This window comes from Musca domestica, unplaced genomic scaffold, assembly GCF_030504385.1.
Source record: "Musca domestica strain aabys unplaced genomic scaffold, Musca_domestica.polishedcontigs.V.1.1 18, whole genome shotgun sequence".
NCBI lineage: Eukaryota > Metazoa > Arthropoda > Insecta > Diptera > Muscidae > Musca > Musca domestica.
The window spans coordinates 12925491-12941400 of record NW_026712238.1 but is presented as its reverse complement, the minus strand read 5'-3'; the positions used below and the strand labels follow the sequence as shown (position 1 = coordinate 12941400).

Here is a 15910-nt window from a genome sequence, read left to right as displayed (position 1 = left end):
CCTTCAGCCATATGGCTAGAAAGGGTATGTATTATTTGATACGGCCGCATCGAAATAACGGTCTTAGACCCTACGTCTCATTGGACCAAATCCGTTGCAGGACATTTGGAGTTGATTTAGCGATATCCATCCGTCCGTCCGTCTGGCTAGCACGACAACTCTCGAAGAGAGTATCCGATTTACTCCAAATCGAAATATTATTATGAAACTTAGATCGAGTTCGTTGATAGGTGAAATCGGTTCACTACTTCTGATACCTCCCCAACAAAAGTTCGAAATATATATTTTACTGCACAGAAAGAGAAGTGATAATAATCCAAATATTTTCATCAGTGCTAGGTTAGGTGCGAAAATGGACAATTTCGGTCTACTACATCAAGTCCCCTTCCCCTCCTCCCCTCACCCACAAAGTGTCAAAATTTAGAATAATTATAACTCCTATAAAATGTGATATAAGAGTCCCATTGTCTTAAATCACATAAATCACAATATTTTTATTAACCCAAGGTCTGGTGTGAATATAGAATATATCGGTCCACTACCTCCACCCAAAGGATGCAAATTTTGAATATCCATGAAGCTCATAAAATTCGAAATTAACATAAAATTCCATTCAGACTTGGTACATATCAATATTTCCATCAACACAAGATCTGTTATAAATATGCCGGAGATCGGACCATTCCTTCTGGTACCTCCCCTACAAAGGGTCAAAATTTTGAATAACCAAAAACCAATTATAATATCCGAAATAAGCATCCGGTTCTCTTCATATTTCACACATCCCATTATTTCTACGTGCACAAGATCTGCTGTGAAGGTGGGATATATCGGTTCACTCCTTCTGGTACCTCCTTCACAGCGGATCATCATTTTGAATATCAATGAAGCTCATAAAACATTCCATTCAGACTTGGCACATCTAATATTTCCATCAACACAAGATCTGTTACAAAAATTTTAGAGATAGGACCATTCCTACTAGTACCCCCCCAAAAAGGGTGAAAATTTTGAATAACCAAAACGATTATAATATCCGAAATAAGCATCCTGTTCTCTCCATGTTTTACACATCCCATTACTTCTACTAACATAATATCTGCTGTAAAGATGGAATATATCGGTCCACTTCTTCTGGTATCTCTGGGTCTAAATTTTGAATAATTATATCTCTTATAAAATTTAATGTTAAAGTCCGATTGTCTCAAAGTTACACATATCACAGTATTTTTATTAACTCAAGGTCTGGCGTGAAGGTGAAATATATAGATCCACTCCTACTGTTACCTCCCCCACAAAGGCTCAAAATGTTCATAGTACGCGTAATTAACATCCGATCCCACCCAAACTTGGCACATGTCAATGTTTCTATTAACACAAGATATGTTATAAAGATGCTGGAGGTCGGACCATCTCTTCTGGTACCTCCACCACATAGAGTTCAAGATTTTGAAAAACAAAACGCCCAAATAAAGCGAGTATCCAACTCTCTTCAAATTTCACACATCCACATATTTTTGCTAATACAAGATCTGTTTTGAAGATGCTATATATGTGCGAACCCATTCTAGTACCTCACCCACAAAGGGTCAACATTTTCAATTGTTTTATCTGCCATAACTTGTGAAACAACTGGCTACATCTAAATATTTCTCTCAACCAGAAACCTGAGATGAATATGGAATTTATTTTTTTTTTTCGAATAAAATTGGATATAAATGTTCGATTTTCTTGTAATTTTGCCGAAACCAATATATTTATCTGTGTTAAGCGGTGTATGAAAATTGAATATTTGGGTCGACTATACCTGGTACCTCCCGCGCATTTTAAAATACTTCATATTAAGTGAAGGAAGTAGTCGATGGAGTCCAAACCTGGTACGTCGCAATATTTATATGATATTTATTTAAGTTCGACAGGAAATGGACAATATTGGCCCATTCCTTCGGAGCCTACTACAATTTGAATAATCATAACTGAAGACCAAAAGATATTTAAGTAATCGAACATCGGCTGAAAGTATACAGCTGCCAAAGCGACTGATATAATATCATGGATTTTGCTTTACTCTTATATTATAGAATATGTTGCCGATCTATTTGCCTAGTATTAAACCCTCTCTTCTAAGCGCTGCTTAGAAATATTAAATGTTTAACCTTTATTTAGATTTTATTGGAATTCGCTCTTCTCTCAATAGTTAGCGGTGGATGTTCTTTCAGCTGAATTGAAATATGATTGTGAATCTCTAAATCTTCTAATTTAGCTGTGGTTGAAAATTTGTAACGCTTTATAATTTTGGCCATGGTAACTCTGAGCACAATCTCGGCATAACGCATTCCTAAAAGAGACCAACAAATACATTATGTTTAAAACCTCTATTAAATTAATTTCCAATTTACCCAAGCAAAATCGTATCCCCTTGGAAAATGGTATAAAGGCATATGGGTGCCTATTCTCCATGTTGGCGGGTAGGAAATTATCCGGATTGAAAATATTTGCATGCGGCCCCCATACATCTTTATTGTGATGGACATTATAGACATTAATTATCAGTTCCAGACCTTCAGGTAAAACAGCGCCACTACTCAGCCTTAGATCTCCGCCCACAACTAGACGGCCGAAGTGGGGAATTGTCGGAAATAGACGCATCGTTTCTTTTATAAACATATCAAGATAGCTAAGCTGCGTGATATGTTCATACGTCAGCTCGAACTCTCCGTCATCGTTTTCTGGAAATACTTCACACACTTCAGCATAGGCTCGCTCTTGATACTCCGGATGCATGGCCAACATCAGCATAACAAAATACATTGTGGATGAATTGGTCTCAAAGGCCTAGAGAGGGAGTTATATATATTTTTTATATGTTTTTTTTAGTATTTTTTCGTCACAACATACCGCACTAAATACATGCACCATACTCGATATCGCCAAATGTCTTCCAATCGTATCATTTTTCAGAGCTTCCAGAACAGTTGCAATAACCAGGTTATCTTTTGTTTTAACATTTTGAGAAGTTGGTTGATTGCCATCTGAGTAGTAATCGATGTTCTGAAAACAAGAAAAAAGTTTTTTAACACAAAAGTCTTAAAGAGTTAAAAAAACACTGAGCGGCAAAATCTGACAATTACAGGAAAAAAATAGCAGATCCTGAAAGTGCTCAAATAAAAGAAGACACGTGTATATGAGTTTTGAGAGCTTTCATCGCAAATTAACCTTCATAAGAATCTCTCACATTTTTTCCGAAAAAGATCTTTTTAATCCTTATATATTTTGGGTATCATAAGTTTAATTGGACCAAAAATTATGTAACTCCTCAAAATATTGGTCCTACACACAGGAAACCATGTATGAATCTTCCTATCTCGCCGAGCTGAGTCGATCTAGCTATGTATGTTAGTCCGTCCGTCCATCCGTCCATCCGTCCATCCGTCTGTCAATTGTGGCCCGATCCTCATGAAATTGATAATGTAGGAGGGGTTAAGGTCAAGATAGAAGTCTATTGCTTTTGGAGATGATTGCAAAATATGTTGGGGTAAAAATTGACCAAAAACAAAAAAATATTCTGGTTTTGCCGTGGCTCTACAGTACAAAATTTTAGACAATAGACCCGGAATTTAGTATGTAGTTAGAGTTTAGGGCACACTTAATCACAATTACATTGAAAGGTCACTTCTGATCATTACAGTGATGCTGATAGTCAAAATATCAGATATATAGCACACATAGTACAATTATTATTATTATTTTTTTTTAAATTTATTGAATGAAAGTAAAAAATGTCGGAAGTAGCATCAAGTTTTAGAATAAGTTTAGATTTGTTCGAATTGGTCACCTTTGGCACGAATTATGGACTTCAAACGGCCAATGAAACCGTCACACGCTGCCCGAATGTTGCTTTGCGGTATTTTGGCCCATTCCCGGCGAAGCGCTTGCTTGAGGTGATCGACACTTTGGTATTTTTTAGTGGCAACCTTGCTTTCCAAAATACTCCAGACACTATAGTCCAACGGATTGGTATCCGTAGAGTTTGGTGGCCATTGTGCGCTGGAAATGAAGCGAGGAACCTCATTTCGTAACCATTCTTGGATGGCACGTGCTGAGTGCGATGCGGCTGAGTCCTGTTGGAATGTCCAAGCTCTGCGGTCAAAATATTTGAGTGTAATTTAATACTCCCTCTAAAATATTTTCGCGATAAATTCGGCGATTATTCTGATGTCACAGTCGATTAATACGAGCGGAGAGCGACCATCGGCTGTTATGGCGGCCCACACCATCACCATGGGGCTTGAGTTCTGGTGGCCAACCGAAGGTGAACATTTTCAGCTGACCTCTTTGGCAAGTAAACACGAACGATCATTTTGTTTATCTACAAACTGCTGGACAACGAATGTTGTCTCATCGGATAAACCCAAATTCGGCAGTTCACCACTTTCGACCAAGCGAAGCAACTCTTTAGCTCTTTTCAGTCTATTTTCTTTATGATGAGGTGTAATTTCTTGCACTTTTTGGAATTTCAATAGCTTTACCCCGACCCCATTTTTTAATATATGCCGAATGGAATATTGCGATATGTTCAGTTCACGAGCCATTTTTCGGCCACTGCGACACGGGTTTCGATCATCACGAATAACCTTTTTTCTGGAAAATTCTCACCAAAATGTTTTTGTACGCTTGTAAACAACATAATGAGATGTTACTGGAGTAATTTTAACAGCTGTCGGACGAGTGGCTTAGAAATGACAGCAGTCTGAAGTTGGTTGCAGTTTTTGTATATATGGATCTTCCTATTTCGCCGAGCTTAGTCGATCTAGCTATATATGTAAATCCGTCTGCTTGTCAATTATGGACCGATCGTCACGAAATTTAAAATGAAGGTGGGGAATGGAAGAATATTGTTTTTGGATATGATCGCAAAATATTTAGGGGTAGAAATTGACCAAAAACAGAAAAATGTCCTGATTTTGCTGTTGCTCTATAGGCCACAATTTAAAGCAATTAAAGCGAGATTTTGCATGGAATCAAAGCTTAAGACATTAAAAGGTCACTTCCATTACAGTGATGCTGATAGCCAATATATGGACTATAAAGCAAAATAGGTACAATATTAGTTAGTCTGCTTATATCACCAATTCGGAATAGTATCTTGCCAGAAAAGGATAAAATATAAGAAAATCTGTAAATATTATGCAAATAAGAAGATGAATTTTATAACCCCCGCCATATGGCTGCAGAGGGTATCGTAATATTATTATCACACTTAGATCGAGAGCGGAGATGTTCAGTATCGGTCCACTCCTTCTGATACCTCTCCCACAAAAAGTCGAAATTTTCAAAAAAATATTTTGCTGTACAGAAAAAGAGAAAGGGTAATTCAATTTTGTTCCAACTTTGCAACTCCTAGTATTTACATTATTGCTAGGTCAGGTGCTAAAAAGGAAAATATCGGTCTACTCCATCAAGTACCTCCCGCAGAGGTGGTTAATATTTTGAATAATTATAACTCTTATAAAATGTGACCTTAGACTCCGATTGTTTTCAAATTACACACATCACAATAATTTTAACCTAAGGTCTGGTGTGAAGATTGAATGCATTGGTCCACTCCTTCTCCTCCACAAAGGGTCAACATTTTGAATAACCTAAACGATTATATCATCCGAAATAAGCATCCGGTTCCCTTCATATTTTTTACACATCCGATTATTTCTATTAGAAGAAGATCTGCTGAGAAGATGGAATGTAACGGTTTACTCCTTCTCACACCTTCCACACAAATGGTAAAAATTTTGAATGATCTTGTGTTGATGGAAATATTGTGATGTGCCAAGTCTGAATAGAATCGGATGTTAATTTCGCATATTATGAGATTCATGGTTATACAAAATGTTGACCCTTTGTAGGGAGGTCTTTACACCACACCTTGGGTTAATAAAAATATTGTGATGTGTGCAATTTGAAGAAAATCGGACTCTTATATCATAATTTTTCAGAGTTAAAATTATTCAAAATGTTGACCCATTGTGTGGCAGGTACTTGATGGAGTGGTCCGGTATTGTCCATTTTCGCACTGATGGAAATATTAGGATTTGCAAAGTTGAAGCAAAATAGGATTATCCTTTTTTTGTTTAAAATTTTGACCTTTTGTAGAGAAGGTACAAGAAGGAGTGGACCGAATTGCCCATCTACGAACTCAATCTAAGTTTGATAATAATATTACGATGTACCAAGTTTGGACCAAATCGGATACTTCCTTCTAGAGTTATAGTGCGCATCTGCCAGCCAGACAGACGGACGAACGGACATCGACTCCAAATGTCCTGAAACGGATTTGTCCCAAAGAGAACTAAGGTCTAAAACCGTTGTTTCGATGAGGTACATTTTGGCCGTATCAAGTGATATATATACTCCTGTGGCCATATGACTGAGGGTATAAAAAAATGTTCTACTCATTTTTACTCTTTCAGCAAACTCTTGGTATATTTTGAGTGATTCTGCTCTCACTCTAATTTTGTCAAACAGAAGCGTTCTCACACAAAACAAAAGAGTCAAGAATGGACTCCGTAAAAAACTCTCACTCTTTGAGCAACCCTGCTCGCGAGCAAGTTTCGCCCCCGGAGTGACAATGAGTAAATCTGAGCTCTGCTTAAGCCACAGTTTTTCAACGAAGTTAGCTTAAAATTATTATTTGGAGTTCGCAATAGGCACTTCATTATCTGACACAAAAGTTTTCACCTCTTCATCCACTGCTTTTCCTAGCTGTTTTCATATTCCTAAAAATTCTTCCTTCCGTAGTTTTGCCTGAGCGTTAATGAATCACTCACTTTCTCTTTTTATACCCTACAACACTATGTGTTGGGGGTATTATAAGTTTGATTGGGCCAAAAATTATGTAACACCTCGAAATATTGATTTCCCACATAGGAAAGTATATATGGATCTTCCTATCTCGCCGAGCTGAGTCGATCTAGCTATGTATGTCCGTCCGTCTGTCCGTCTGTCCATGTTAATTTGTAATCACTCTACAGGTCGCAATTATGGTCCGATCTTCACGAAATTCAGAATGAAGGTGGGGATAGGGGCAGAATAAAACCCTATTTCTTTTGGATGATCGCATAATATTTAGGGGTTTAAATGGACCAAAAACTGAAAAAAATCCTGATTTTGCAGTTGCTCTGCAGGTCGCAATTATAGATCAATCGACGCGGAAGTTAGCATGGGGCTAGAGCTTAGGGCTGGGCGGAAGTCTTCCAATTTTGATGGTCATCGGGTAATATTTAGTGGTTGAAATAGACCATAGCATTTGTGTTAAATAAATGTCAAATTTTCATTAAACCGCGAATATTTTTAATGCCGGCGAAATCACAAATAGACGTATATATCGGATATATATAGCGAAATATTTACAATATATATATACAAATATCTTATATCCTTATATCTTCAGAATGGCTGGAGCGATTTTGACAACTTTTGTAACTTTAAAATGCCCATTTGACATAAAAGTATAAAATCTAAAAAAATCGCATAAAACGATGCCAATTATGATGTTAATACAGACTTTTTAGTATTTTGTGACATTTTTTTATTTTTTATCGCATGCGATTTTTTCAATTTGACTTATAATATTGAAGTGTATATTTTGTAATATTTTTCCACTTTACAACACAGGTTGGTATTATTATATACAGATTGCAATTATCGTCCGATCCTCACGTTCACAAGGGTAGGATTAGGCTCAGAAGGGCTAGGCCTATTGTTTTCAAAGATGTCCGCACTATATTTAGAGGTTGAAATGGACCAACAATTAAAAATATTCCTGATTTTGCAGCCGTTATAAAGGTCACAAATAGAAACCAAAGAACACGAAATCTCGCATGAAGTTAAATTTTAGGACAGCGGGTAGAATGGACCACTACTTTTGTGTGAAAAAATACCAACATTACTTACAGGCGATATTCGAAATACACAAATGGCGAACTTCTGGCTTTTTATGCCAAATAACGTAGACAAGAAAATCATATAGATTAGTCTAGATTTGGAGATACAGAGGGGCCTCTTGCTTTTGGAGATGATCGCAAAATATTTAGGGGTTCAAATGAACCAAAAACAGAAAAATGTTCCTGATCACACAATTGAAGCAAATCGACACGCCTGTGAGAGAGTTAAGGACAGGAAAAAAGTCTAGCATTTTGGATGACCTTTGGATTATATTCAGCTGTAAATGGACGACAACAACTAACAACATAATTTTAAAAACGAAAAAAATGGATTTGAACATAAGGGGGCTTCTATCATATTGTGGTGTTGTAGGGTATCACATGGTCGGCCCCGCACGACTATAGCCTTTGCTTACTTGTTTTGTTAGTAAATATAATTAACTATTAATGTTTTTGTTTACCTTATCAATTAAATTCGCCAAAAACTCCGATGTTATTCGAGCCCCCTTAAAGATTGTTAAATTTGCCAAATTCAAAATGAAATTGTTGTGATAAAACACTTTGAAAGATATATCCGAAATGTACTTCAAGTTGCTATATAAATAAATAAAATAACATATTTTTTTTATAAAAAATTAAGTAAAAAATAATAAAAAAAAATCTTTTAACTCACCGTGTTATAAGCTGGGCATAATGTTTCACATTGACTTCGGTGGTCTCATTGAAATCTTTTCCCAGTACAGTCTCTATGCAGAAAGGCAAAAAGAAAAAGAAATAGATAAAATCGCCTCTAAAGAGCAGAAACTTCTTCTAAACTTACCGCCCGTAACATCGATTGTATATTCCCGACAATAGACCAGAATATCATAGGAGTTTTTCATTTGATGACATTTATCCATATCCTCAAATATTCGCTTCACTTTTTTATTGAATATCGATAAAAATTCCACAAGTTTGGACGGTTTAAATGCGGGATCAATCAGTTTTCTATGCTGTAGCCATTCGCTTCCTAAAGGAAGTAAAGCAGATTAGTTTTATTCCATTGGGTGAACATTTTCTTTACGAGTAATCCTACCTTGCATTGTTAAAATTCCTTTACCCAGGGCATGATTTAACCCCGTATATGTTAGGTCCCCTTTAAAGACACACAATTTCGAAGTGAGGATATCTTTAATAGTGTCAGGATCACCGGTCACAAATTGAGGATATGGCCCAATGTAGCATAAATGATCCTGCCCAAGTTTTTCGGCATTTTCTAAGCCTTTTTGAATAATGGCTGAAAAATAAAACAGATTGGATGGGAATGGGTTAAAAAGTAGAAAGGAAAGGATTAGGATTAGAAGACTAGAGGGGAAAAGAAAAATGGAGCAGTAATAATTAGGTCCCAGATAGAAAGATATATTTTTTGAAATCAAGCAATGTCATCACACCTGAAAATCATAAGGAACCTATACCATCTCAATATAAGTTCGTAGTTTTTTAATCAACTTGTGAGGTTTGCAATCAAATACCGATTTTCACCATATTGTCGTTTGACGTTTGCGGTGAGTTTGTATGTATGTATGTACTAGCATGCGCCAGCTACTTCGTCAGCGTAAAGTCCACCTTAAACTTTAAATTTGTTTCAAGAGTTCAGGTTAGGTCTTTTTTAATATTCAAGATGCATACTTTTTCCCTTTTTTTGCAAAATATTCTAATTATAACTCATAAATCCTACTTAATTTTCAGACTTCCAAGGTTTTTTATATTATTCAAGTTTTACCCTTTTTAAAAAGAATAATAGGAAAATATTTATCTTTTACACCAAAAAGTCTTCAGAATCTTTCGTTTTGAAGTTGAACGAGGAGGATATTAGTGAAACAATTGTCGAATGGACTCACATCCAAATTTTCTCTCCAAACTATTCCAACAGCTCCATATGTAAACCCAGGAAACCAACAGTGACCTCAATAGCAAAATTCAGAATTTCAGCTCTCTCCCAATAAAAATTAAGTAGCATTTAGTACGCCTATCCAAAACAATCCTTACCTCTTCATCCCAGACACCAACAGTGATCCAAAATTAGTACCATCTAGTCTTTTTCGAAAAATTATAGTACACAGTTCCAAAACCACCTCCGAATCTAATTGCAGATACCAACAGAGACCTCAATATCAATGTTCGAGACTCCATCGCTGTCCCTCCAACCAATACCAAATTTAGTAATATTTAGTACTTTTCGTAGAAATATCGGACGCATTTCCGATCTTCAAAAACAGATACAATTTAAAATACAAATATACAATTTCACCCTTCACCCAATATCAAATTTAGCACTATTCAGTACTTTTCGTACAATTATTGTAAACATTTCTAAAACCCCCTCCATATCTTAATCCTAGACATCAACATAGACCTCCATATCAAATTTCAGGATTCCAGCTCGATCCCTTCGCCCAGCAAGTATTTTTCGTACAGTTATAGATACCAACAGTTTAAGATACCAACAGAGGCCCCAATATCAAATCTGAAGATTTTAGCCCTATCACCCCGACACCAACATAGAACTGAATATTTAATTTCGGGATTCCAGCTTTATCCCGTTATCCAATACCAATTTTAATATTATTTACAGGGTTGCCCATATTCGACGGACCCATGGGCCCATTCCAATCGACGTGGCATGTCCGCAGGCAACATTCTTTGCGTCAATGGAATTTTGTACGGGAACAAATGCAAATCAATGCGAATAATCCGTTGTAAAGTGGACCGAGCCATGCCCAACTGCTGAGAACGGCGTTTTTGGGATGTTCTTGGGGACCTCTCAACACTGGCTCGTACGGCGGATCGCCTTGGTCGACTTTTATATGGCCTCTTCGGATTAGAAAGAGCCTTACCAGTCGAAAATTTTTCGTATAAACGCTTAATGGTGTTCTTACATTTTTTAATGTTTTAAAAGCACGTTGAGTTTTCACAATTGACTTCTTCTGTTGAATGTAAATTTCAACTATTTCGGAGCGCTCGCGTGGCGCGTATTGGTTCATGGTAAAAATCTGCTTGGACTGACGCATCAAACGCGGTATGTCATTAAGCGATGTGACATCTCTGTCAAAAGTTATGGCGTTGCCAGATGGGTCCGTCGAATATGGACAACCCTGTATACCCTCTCTAGCCATATGGCTGAGGATAAAAACCAGCTAAGTTTGGCCGGACGGACTTTTAATAACCACCACCATTTGGAAGAAACTTGCGAGATTTCAAAAAAATTGTCCCGAAAGTATAAAAATACCAAATATAGGGTGGCACAGTTGCTTGTGGGCTATACGTGGATTTGTATAGCTAATTATCTGCCCGAGAAATTCGTGCCTATTTCGAACTCAAAGTACCTATTTTGAGGTAATTCTCCAGAAAAAGTCGCAAAAACCGCAAAAATTTAATAACTGAAGGTATAGAGTTGCTTCGCTTGGCCGAAAGTGGTGGACTACCGAATTTGGTTTTCTCTCTCTCTCTCCGATGTGAAAACATTCGTTGTCCAGCGGTTTGTAAACAAACAAAATGATCGTGTTTTCTTGCCAAAGAGGTCAGCTGAAAATGTGCACCTTCGGTTGGCCACCAGAACTCAAGCGCCGGCCATGGTGATGGTGTGGGCCGCCATAATAGCAGATGGTCGCTCTCCGCTTGTATTAATCGACCATGGCATCAGAATAAATGTCCAATGTTATCGCGAAAATATTGGGCAAGCAAACATTTTGGCCGCAGACCTTGGACGTTATAAGAAGACTAAGCACCATCGCACTCAGCACGCCCAAGAATGGTTACAAAATGAAGTTCCTCGCTTCATTTCTAGCGCACAATGGCCACCAAAATTTCGGGATACCAATTCGTTGGACTATTGTGTCTGGAGTATTTTGAACAGCAAGGTTGGCACTAAAAAATACCAAAGTGTCGATCACCTCAAGCAAGCGCTTCGCCGGGAATTGGCCAAAATACTGCAGAGCATCATTCGGACAGCGTGTGACGGTTTCATTGGCCGTTTGAAGGCCATAATTCGTGCCAAAAGTGACCAATTCGAACTTATCTAAAATTATCTAAAATTATTCTGAAATTTGATGTTATTTCCGACATTTATTGTTTTCATTCAATTAAATTAAAAAAAAAAAAACAGTAAAGAAAGTCCTAAAGTCGGGCGGGCCCGATTTTATGTTACCCTACACCACTTTGCTAGTTTAGTTGAACTCCACTCCAAGTTTTTATGGGAGAATTCAATCATACACGCTATGTTTATAATTATAATTTAAAATTCAAAGGACTAAATATGCCAAAGCATTTGTATCTATTAAATTCGGACTTGTATTGCCCATTTGGTGCAAAATTAATTTGAAATCAGATAAAGATATATATGGCAGCTATATCCAAATCTGTACCGATCTCGATAAAATTTGGCAAATATATTTTTGAGCTGTATTTGATATATTTCCCTGAATATCGTTGTTACGGAGTGCATATTACGGCTGTAGGTAACAAATACAACAAATCGGATGAACAATATATATGGGAGCTATAGCTATATCTGAACCGATCTTCACCAAATTTGGCATACTACCTTCTAGACTAAATTCGGTTGTATGTGCCAAATTCCATCCCATTTGGGCAAATATTAGACGTTTGGTGCACAATAAAAGGTAAATCGGACGAAGTTATATATGACAGCTATATCCAAATCTGAACCGATCTCGATAAAATTTAGCAAAGGTATTTCTGAGCTGCATTTGATATATTTCCCCAAATACTGTTGTTACAGAGTGCATATTACGGCTGCGGAGGATAAAAATAACGAAATCGGATGAACAATATATATGGGAGCTATAGCTATATCTGAACCGATTTCGATCAAATTTGGCATACTTATTTTGGTTGTATGTGCAAAATGTCATACTAATTGGGCTGATATTACACGTTTGGTGCACAAAAAAAAGCAAATCTGACGAAAATATATATGGGAGCTATATCTAAATTTTCACCGATTATCTCCAATTTCAATAGGGTTCGTCCTTGGGCCAAACAAATGTTGTTTGCAAAGTTTTATCTCAATCGGATAATAAATGCGACCTGCATTTTGTGCACAAAAATACATGGACAGACGGACTGACATGCATAAATCAACTCAGAAAGTGATTCTATGCAGATCATCAGAAGGAACTATGGGTCTATCTCGTTTCCTTTTGCCTGTTACAAACAAATGCACAAAGACATAATACCCTGACCACCTTGTGGTGTAGGGTATAAAAATGTAAAAATTATGGCGTTTGACTATATTGCAGTTTTTTTCATCTCACCCTGTATATCCTCGTCCGACTTCAGGGTCATTGGGTATCTTGTTATTTTTGTGTTTTTATACCCTACAACACTATGTGTTGGGGGTATTATAAGTTTGATTGGGCCAGAATTTATGTAACACCTCGAAATATTGGTTTCCCATATAGGAAAGTATATATGGATCTTCCTAGCTCGCCGAGCTGAGTCGATCTAGCTATGTATGTCCGTCCGTCCGTCTGTCCGTCTGTCCGTCTGTCCATGTTAATTTGTAATCACTCTACAGGTCGCAATTATGGCCCGATCTTCACGAAATTTAAAATGTAGGTGGGGTTAATGTCAGAATAGAACCCTATTTCTTTTGGAGATGATCGTTAAATGTTTAGGGGTTGAAAAGGACCAAATACTGAAAAAATGTCGGATTTTGCAGTAGCTATACAGGTCGCAATTACAGACCAATCGACGCGGAATTTGGCATGTAGCTAGAGTTTAGGGCGGCGAAGAAGCCTACCAACTTGGGTGGTCATCGGATTATATTTAGCGGGTAAAATAGGCCATATCTTTTGTATAGAAAAAAAATCGAAATTTTTCATTAAACCGCGAATAGTTTAAATCCCGGCGAAATCACAAAGCCATGACAGTGTTACTTCTGATCTTTACATTGATGTTAAGATCCAACAAATCGAATATATAGCAAAATATGTGCGATATATATGTCTATCACAGAAGATCTCTTATATGTCGAGAACGGCTGAACTGATTTCGACAGTTCTCATTAATTCAGAATGGCCTCTTGGCAGAAAAGAAAAAACGCCTAAAAAATCGCATAAAAATATCTCTCTAAAGATGAAAATATTGATTTTGTAAAATTTTCTCATATTTTTTTCAATTTTGTCATATTTTTGGCATATTTTCATTTTGAATTAAACATTTGGTAATATTTCTACAGCTAACAAAACTAAGCAGTTAGGATATCAGGATATCATATACAGATTACATTTATGGCCCGATCCTAACGAAATTTTGCATGGGTATGAGATGAGGGTCGATTCCAGTGACTCTTTGGAGAATTCACAAATACAGGAAAGACGCTCTTCTGACTATTTCGTTAACGCTGATTTCGTGGAAGAATATAGTCAAATGTCTGTATCTCATATAGATGCGTTTTAGTCAAAAACCAATAATAAATGGTAATCTTTTGCCACTTCTGAGAGATTATAGGTCTTTGGGAAATATTGGTTCCAGATCTATGGAGACCATTTAAGTGCAACATCTACCAATAAATTGGAAATTAGCAAATTAGTTTAAGTTGCAAGCATTCGAAAATTAGAGAACGAAACCTGATGGTTTCTTTTATAATTCGTCACAATATCTTGTGGAATTCTTTCGAGTATCTCGCCTATATAAACTGTATCGTTTATTATAGTGTTGTAGGGTATTCAACGGTCGGCCCCGCTCGACTGTAGCCTTTGTTTACTTGTTTTGAGCTGAATTTGATATATTTCCCTGAATATCGTTGTTACGGAGTGCATATTACGGCTGTAGGTAACATATACAACAAATCGGATGAACAATATATATGGGAGCTATAGCTATATCTGAACCGATCTTCACCAAATTTGGCATACTACCTTCTAGACTAAATTCTGTTGTATGTGCCAAATTCCATCCCATTTGAGCAAATATCAGACGTTTGGTGCACAATAAAAGGTTAATCGGACGAAGTTATATATGGGAGCTATATCCAAAACTAAACCGATCTCGATAAAATTTAGCAAAGGTATTTCTGAGCTGCATTTGATATATTTCCCCAAATACTGTTGTTACAGAGTGCATATTACGGCTGCGGAGGACAAAAATAACGAAATCGGATGAACAATATATATGGGAGCTATAGCTATATCTGAACCGATCAAATTTGGCATACTTATTTTGGTTGTATGTGCAAAATTTCATACTAATTGGGCTGATATTACACGTTTGGTGCACAAAAAAAAGCAAATCTGACGAAAATATATATGGGAGCTATATCTAAATTTTCACCGATTATCTCCAATTTCAATAGGGTTCGTCCTTGGGCCAAACAAATGTTGTTTGCAAAGTTTTATCTCAATCGGATAATAAATGCGACCTGCATTTTGTGCACAAAAATACATGGACAGACGGACGGACGGACGGACGGACGGACAGACGGACTGACATGCATAAATCAACTCAGAAAGTGATTCTATGCAGATCATCAGAAGGAACTATGGGTCTATCTCGTTTCCTTTTGCCTGTTACAAACAATTGCACAAAGACATAATACCCTGACCACCTTGTGGTGTAGGGTATAAAAATGTAAAAATTATGCCGTTTGACTATATTGCAGTTTTTTTCATCTCACCCTGTATATCCTCGTCCGACTTCAGGGTCATTGGGTATCTTGTTATTTTCGTTTTTTTTTTTTTTTTATTTTTGTGGTGGAGGCAAAATAATGTGTTAATTGTCCATCTTCGATCCGCCTATGTCTTATATAAACAGTACGATGTTGAATCACATCGGTAACTCCCTCCGCATAATATGGGTACTATTTATATTTTTGTTGGCATATTTTTTGAATTGTTGTGTTGTTGCTCTAAGATAGGCAAATATATCAGCAAGTACTAAGTTAAGCGAACAAGTAATAAACCAGTTAA

General features: G+C 36.9%; 1 protein-coding gene across 1 annotated transcript in view; it reads right to left on the bottom strand.

Moving 5' to 3' along the window:
• Window positions 1–1878: 1878 nt before the first annotated feature.
• The window catches only part of LOC101896650 (probable cytochrome P450 313a4), a 15340-nt gene continuing 1308 nt past the window's right edge, over window positions 1879–15910 (bottom strand). The window contains exons 2-8 of the mRNA XM_005187012.4: window positions 9016–9216; window positions 8761–8949; window positions 8614–8686; window positions 8402–8534; window positions 2899–3051; window positions 2400–2835; window positions 1879–2338 (exon numbers count right to left, since the gene is read on the bottom strand). Of these exons, the coding sequence (XP_005187069.2) occupies window positions 2163–2338; window positions 2400–2835; window positions 2899–3051; window positions 8402–8534; window positions 8614–8686; window positions 8761–8949; window positions 9016–9216 (1361 nt within the window). The 3' untranslated portion in view covers window positions 1879–2162. The remainder of the gene's footprint in view (window positions 2339–2399; window positions 2836–2898; window positions 3052–8401; window positions 8535–8613; window positions 8687–8760; window positions 8950–9015; window positions 9217–15910) is intronic.